The sequence below is a fragment of the Prenolepis imparis genome, unplaced genomic scaffold (assembly GCF_030444845.1).
Source record: "Prenolepis imparis isolate NDT839.2.m4 unplaced genomic scaffold, iyPreImpa1.0 SCAF_3, whole genome shotgun sequence".
Lineage (NCBI taxonomy): Eukaryota > Metazoa > Arthropoda > Insecta > Hymenoptera > Formicidae > Prenolepis > Prenolepis imparis.
In genome coordinates, this window is record NW_028141161.1 from 3,537,174 (window position 1) to 3,543,366 (window position 6,193).

The 6,193-nt window shown below is 29.8% G+C and overlaps 1 protein-coding gene across 1 annotated transcript; it reads left to right on the top strand.

Annotated features, from left to right (window-relative positions):
* The first annotated feature begins 2,179 nt into the window (after nt 1–2,179).
* LOC145934269 (very long chain fatty acid elongase AAEL008004-like) lies at nt 2,180–3,088 on the top strand. Its single transcript, XM_083034632.1, has 3 exons — nt 2,180–2,221; nt 2,453–2,755; nt 2,906–3,088. The coding sequence occupies exons 1-3, from the start codon at nt 2,180–2,182 to the stop codon at nt 3,086–3,088; spliced, it is 528 nt and encodes a 175-aa protein (XP_082890758.1).
* Nucleotides 3,089–6,193: the final 3,105 nt, after the last annotated feature.

The window sequence follows — 6,193 nt, forward strand, 5'->3', positions numbered from 1 at the left end:
TAAATTCTAAAGACTGTTACATTAAGATAAAATTTGTGCTATTAAAACAGAGTGTTTTATACGCGATATTCTTGAATAAACTTCAAAACTTATTCTTATTTACGTCAAAGTAAATACCCCGTATAATTATTAAGTAAAAATTACCTTTTAATTATACAAATCTCATTTTTTTGATATTTCATAAATCTAAATATTATATAAACATTTTATAATATAGATAACTCATCATTCTTATTAAAATTACATTTAGAAAATAATAAAGATTCAAGAATTGAAGAAAATGTTGTTAAAATCGGAAAGAATAAATTCATATATGTGAAAATCGCGAATAATAAATTTAAATCTGTTAAATTCGAGAATAATAAATTTATATATATATAACTGGAACATAATAAAGTCTTATCGCCGTGCTGCCTTTACAAAGCGGATAATCCGCAAATACGCGCTCAATAACAATCGTCTTGATTCTCGATGTGTTTTTCTCGTCTTCGTATTTATATCTCATATAAATAATCAACAGACAACCGTTTCATGGAAATATTCGATGATTACCCGAAGCTTGGGATTCCCTTTCTCCGTTCTTCGAAATTTCTAGACGTTTCCCGAGTTTAAATACCGAGGATGCGACTGTCTCGGGTCTCTTATCGAAAATATAATCGAGTAATAAACATACGCTAATACAAATCTGAGTTAAGTGCGAACACGGCGATAGATTAACTTTCTGTACTGCGATCGCAAATCTTTCAGTGACTGCGAGTGCGAAAAAGACGAACTCTTTATAAAAGACGTGACTTTAATGGTGCTCGGACACTTCAAGAGTTAATTTAATCTATGTATTAATCGCGTCCGCATTTTCGACATTACTAAAATAAAGACATTCTTTTCTAATAACGAATCGCCTGTATTATCGCACTTCTCTTAAACTCTCAATCTCCTCTTTCGCTCTCACTCTTTCTCTCTCACTCTCTCACTCTATCACGCTCCGCTGTTATCTCTAAACCTCAACCGTCAAACTGATACACAATAGCATTCGCTATCCTTCTCGCTCCTCAGTCTTAGCGGAATCACATTCCCTCTTTCCGACTTCGATTCTCTCTCGCGATCAGCAAACTCTCTCTTCTCAATTCACCGCGACGAACAAAAAAAACGGACAGCTCGCGCGTGAACAAATGTGATGGTAAAAAATAAATAAAATTGAAAGTTTGAATTGTCACGCTTTCTTTACCTAAACGGTAGAAAGTCCGCATTATCTTCTTGAAGTGTTTAAAAGCGACTTTGTTTTATTAGCGATACAAATTTCTTATACTTATATAAATGTTGGCGTAAGAAAGTATAATATTATTTAAATAATATTATTTAAATAATGATACTCTATAATATACAAAATTGTAAATATTAATGAACGAACTCTCCGCCTTTAAATTTGATTACCAAAGATATTTGTGCACACTGTATATTATATTTCAAAAACCATTTTGCATTTTTTTTACAGCTTTACAAACTCGCGAATGGCCATTGATGTCTTCACTATTTCCGTTAACGTTCATAATTTTTGGATATTTATTTTTTGTTCTTTACGCTGGTCCTCGCTACATGAAAAATCGATCGCCGTATCAATTGAGAACCATTATGTTACTTTATAACGTAATACAAATTTTAGCAAACATATGGGTCATACAAGAACATATATCTTCCGGTTGGTTCTCAGAATATTGTAAGCGTAAGAGAGAGATATCCATACACCGAAAGAAATCGATAAGGTAGAGATTCATCGATTCGGCGGAATAGCAGAATTTCGGGGAAAAGTTGGCCTTAATTCTGGGTAAGGGACAAGAGCGCCGTAATCGATGATGATTTGCAAAATTTCGGAGTAAAGGGTAGAGGCAGGAGAGGAATAAGCCGGCAGGCAGAAAGAGTTGAGCTTGGGCTGTGAAGAGTGCGAAAAAGAGATAAGATCGAAGGACTGATCGATATCGGGAAAAGTTATCAGGAAATTGTTAGTAGCGTGAGAGGACTGTATAAAGTTCATTACGATTACGGTTATTTGTATTTTGTTATGGAAATTGGCTTGCGCCGGAAAGTTGCAAATTATTTCGTTTAATTTAAATAAACTTTATTTTTGTATTTTTATTACTTGGTTTCTTTTATTTAAGCCCCAAGCTTACAATATGGTGTAATAATGCATCCAGTGTCATCTCCGGATTCTTCCAATGCGATCAAAGTATATTTTCACAATATATAATAATAATTATTACTTGTTATCGATTATATTGTTTGCTAGAAAAGGTAAAATTATATGTAATTATTAAATATGTAAGGAGAATACATAAGCAGAGAAAATACGATAGTGGTATAAGATCTATAAGTGACTCGATCATTTATATAGGCAATATTCTTTTTAAATTCTTTAGTAGTACTTTGTATACTTTGTATTATCAAAGTTGAATTTCAGATCTACAATATTACGTGGTGGTTTCTATTATTGAAAATATTCGATCTTGTTGATACATGCATATTTGTATTAAGAAAGAAACAAAATCAGGCTTCCTATTTTCACTTGTACCATCATGTATCAAATATATTTTTCGTCTGGACTTATTTAAAATATGTTTTGGACGAAAGAACGGCATTAGTTACTCTGCTTAATTGTGCCGTACACGTAATCATATATATGTATTATTTGATCTCTTCAAGGGGGCCGAAATATCAACAAATATTGTCTCCTTTTAAGCCTTTTATAACTAAAATACAAATGGTAAGTTGTATTATATAATATTTTATAACAAAACTTAACACATCTAACTTTACACACACACACACAACATATACATATTTCAATAATTTATGTTTCCGTAATATAATGCATATTTGTATAATTATTTTGTTTTTCTATTTGCGAAATTAGACACACCTTATTGCAATAATAATATACCTAATGCAGTTTGCAAATCCAGTTTGTCAATCACAAGCGCAGTTTTATTTAGTTATACATGCTATTTTTAGTGTAAATGTACTAATAAATCTTTACTTATTTTATGATTTTTATAAGACATGTTATACTAACGTATCTAAAGAAAAGAAGTATTAAGATTGATATCAAATTAGTACAAATAATTATAATGACTAATTATTTTTTTACGTAAGCGACTAATTAGTTATTTATTGAATAACAATAATGTTATTTCAAAACTTTAGTTATTTTAATCATTTCTTGTGTTTATAATCACTTATTAATTTCTTGATATTAGTCAAGAAATAATATTATTGTTATTCACAATTGTTATTTAATAAATAACTATAATTAATCGCTTGAATAAACAATTTACAATTTTTAATTATTTGTATTTAATTAATATTCAAAAAACTAATTATGTATACATATATATTTGAATGTTATTAAAATAATTGTATACAAATTGAGTATAACACAGTGTTATATTATTTAATACTATTTATTTGTTTTTTCGATGTTATATATGTACATATATAATAATAGATTTTGTTGCTAAATAAATATTTTTTAACAACCATATAATTATTTTCTTTTGAATTGCGTATAAACATATAAAGTATAATGTCAAATTTTAGAAGAATATAATAGAAGAATTATTACTATATGTATATTTATTGAGTGAATATTGCGGGGAATCGATTTATATAAAAAAAATTTAGATAATTCCATTTAAAAAAACATAAATGACCTTCAAATGACCTTGAAAAACGCCACTCAAGGGCAATTCTTGATTACGATGTTATATCCCCCTCGAAATCCTACAACTTTTGTTTGAAACATTTTTGTCTAAAATCAATATTTATAAAGATATTTAAGGTGCTAATAATTATTGCCTCACCCGGTATGTATATATTAGATATATGTATATATTAGATAATCGTTTAAAGATCACATAGAGATCACCTTCAATTTCTTAAATGGAACCTATTATTTCTTATTTCTTGCATATTCTTGTATGATAAGCATATGCATATTTTGTAGATTATTGTTCAAAAAAATTTATGTAATTTGCAACATGCGTACTTTTTCTTAAAAGCAATTATGTGTTTTTTTACATCAATTATGATTTGTCTCATTATTCCGTCCGTAAAAGTATTAAAGTAAGATTACCGAAAACTGAATATTTTACAAGATATTTTACATTTAACGTCAAAAAGGCCTACAAAACGAGCCTACAAAAAATGTTCTAGGGCCTATATAGGCCTTAATTTTTGCAATCAAAGTTTAAACGTTTTTCGCGAAAATTAAGGCCTGTGTAAGTCAGAGAACATTTTCTGTGGGCGCGTTTTATAAAGGTCTCTTCAAGGCCTACAAAATAAACCCGAAGAAAATGTTCTACACAGGCCTTAATTTTTGAATTCAAAGTTTAAACGTTCATAACAAAATAAATCAACATCTTGAAATAAGCACAATAATTAGACAATTTCAAGGATATTAAGCAAAATTCACGTCTCACGGCGGACTTCTTGGATTTGTGACAGCTGTCAAACAGTGCGGTCGTGTTTGAGACAGCTCCGTTTTTTATAACGCGGAATAACTCGGAAATAATAAAAGTTAGTGTTCGTCAAGAGGTTTCGCGCGATTATTCGACATCGGGACAATCAATTAACATCGCAGATAAAGCGGTGACACGATCTTCGATATATATGCGAGAATCGACTTTACATCTTCTTTTTAATAATGGAATATAATTTGTATAATATAATTTATTAAATACAAATATAAGTGATAGGCCTTAAGAGCCGAACGCGGATGTTGATACGTATTCCAACGAAATTTAATTTTTCGCTGGAATTAAATTAATTGTGCACAGGGCACGAATTTTACTACTTGGTATACTGCCAAGTCTTGTATGGAATAATCTCATACTTGAGATTTTTATTCCATACATCCTCTCTAACCCCCCTAAAGAATTAGATGCGAGAGAAAAATATAGATCCGAAAGTCGCTGAATCGGGAATCGAACCCGAGACCTTTCGCTTGCCGGGCGACTGCTCTTCCAACTGAGCTATTCAGATCCTTTCGATTCTATATTTTTCTCTGCTTTTAAGTAAATACTTTAAATAACGCCTTTTCGGCCGGCGTAAATAAACAATAAGAATTATTATTATTAAGGCTCTTCCGTATTAAATACAAATATAAGTGATAGGCCTTAAGAGCCGAACGCGGATGTTGATGCGTATTCCAACGAAATTTAATTTTTCGCTGGAATTAAATTAATTGTACACAGGGCACGAATTTTACTACTTGGTATACTGCCAAGTCTTGTATATATCTTATACTTGAGATTTTTATTCCATACATAATTTATTAATAAATAATAATTTATAATAATTTCTGCATATTATAATAATATAACAAATAATAATTTATAATTATTATTTATATGTAAATTATATAATAATTTGAACAATATTATATGTATATTATGTTATATAAAGGATGTCCCAAAGGAAATCCCATTTTAACTTATACACTCAAATATCTCAAAATCAAAGCATTCTAAAAAAAAAAAATGTTTCAAATAAAAGTTGTAGGGTTTCAAAGGGACTATTAAAAGAAATATTTAAATTTTGGGCCCGGGACCTATTTTAAGCCCAATAAAACTCAAGTCAATTTTTTCAATTAGGAACCCCTACTTTTTATTACAGATTCGCATTCTACGTAAAAAAAATACATAACTTTTGTTCTTACAAGGGAACGGTCGGAAGTGTCCCTCACCGATTTTGATGCGCTTTGGATATGTTGTAGAGCATCAAAAAATATTAGACCTGTATTTTTTTGTAGGTGCTTATCTCAACGTTTAATCGTGGAAACATAATATTAATGTATTATACATAGATGGATTTGGAACTTAATGCTCTTCAATTTTGTTCTTACATAATTTTTAAATTTTGCAAAATAGGTGGAGGGAGGGGTCGATTAAAAAATTTCACATTTTCGAAAAATGTGATTACACCATTGTAAAGAGTATAAAATACCATAAAACTTTTGTATAAAACATTTTTTTATATCTCTTATATTTTCGCAGATATTCGCTAAAAATGAAAGTTTATTATTTTCGAGGGGTTGTTTCAACCCCTAAACGTTGAGATAAGCACCTATAAAAAAATACGGGTCTAATATTTTTTGATGCACTTCCGTTTCCGGTGTTAACGGTGACAGTTGAGGTGAAAGTGA

Excerpts from the sequence above, each read along its gene's own strand:
- LOC145934269 (XM_083034632.1), top strand. The coding sequence starts at position 2,180 with ATGCATCCAGTGTCATCTCCGGATTCTTCCAATGCGATCAAA. Across the intron at positions 2,222-2,452 it reads ATTCTTCCAATGCGATCAAA|ATCTACAATATTACGTGGTG; the intron begins GTATATTTTCAC and ends GTTGAATTTCAG. Across the intron at positions 2,756-2,905 it reads TTATAACTAAAATACAAATG|ACACACCTTATTGCAATAAT; the intron begins GTAAGTTGTATT and ends TTGCGAAATTAG.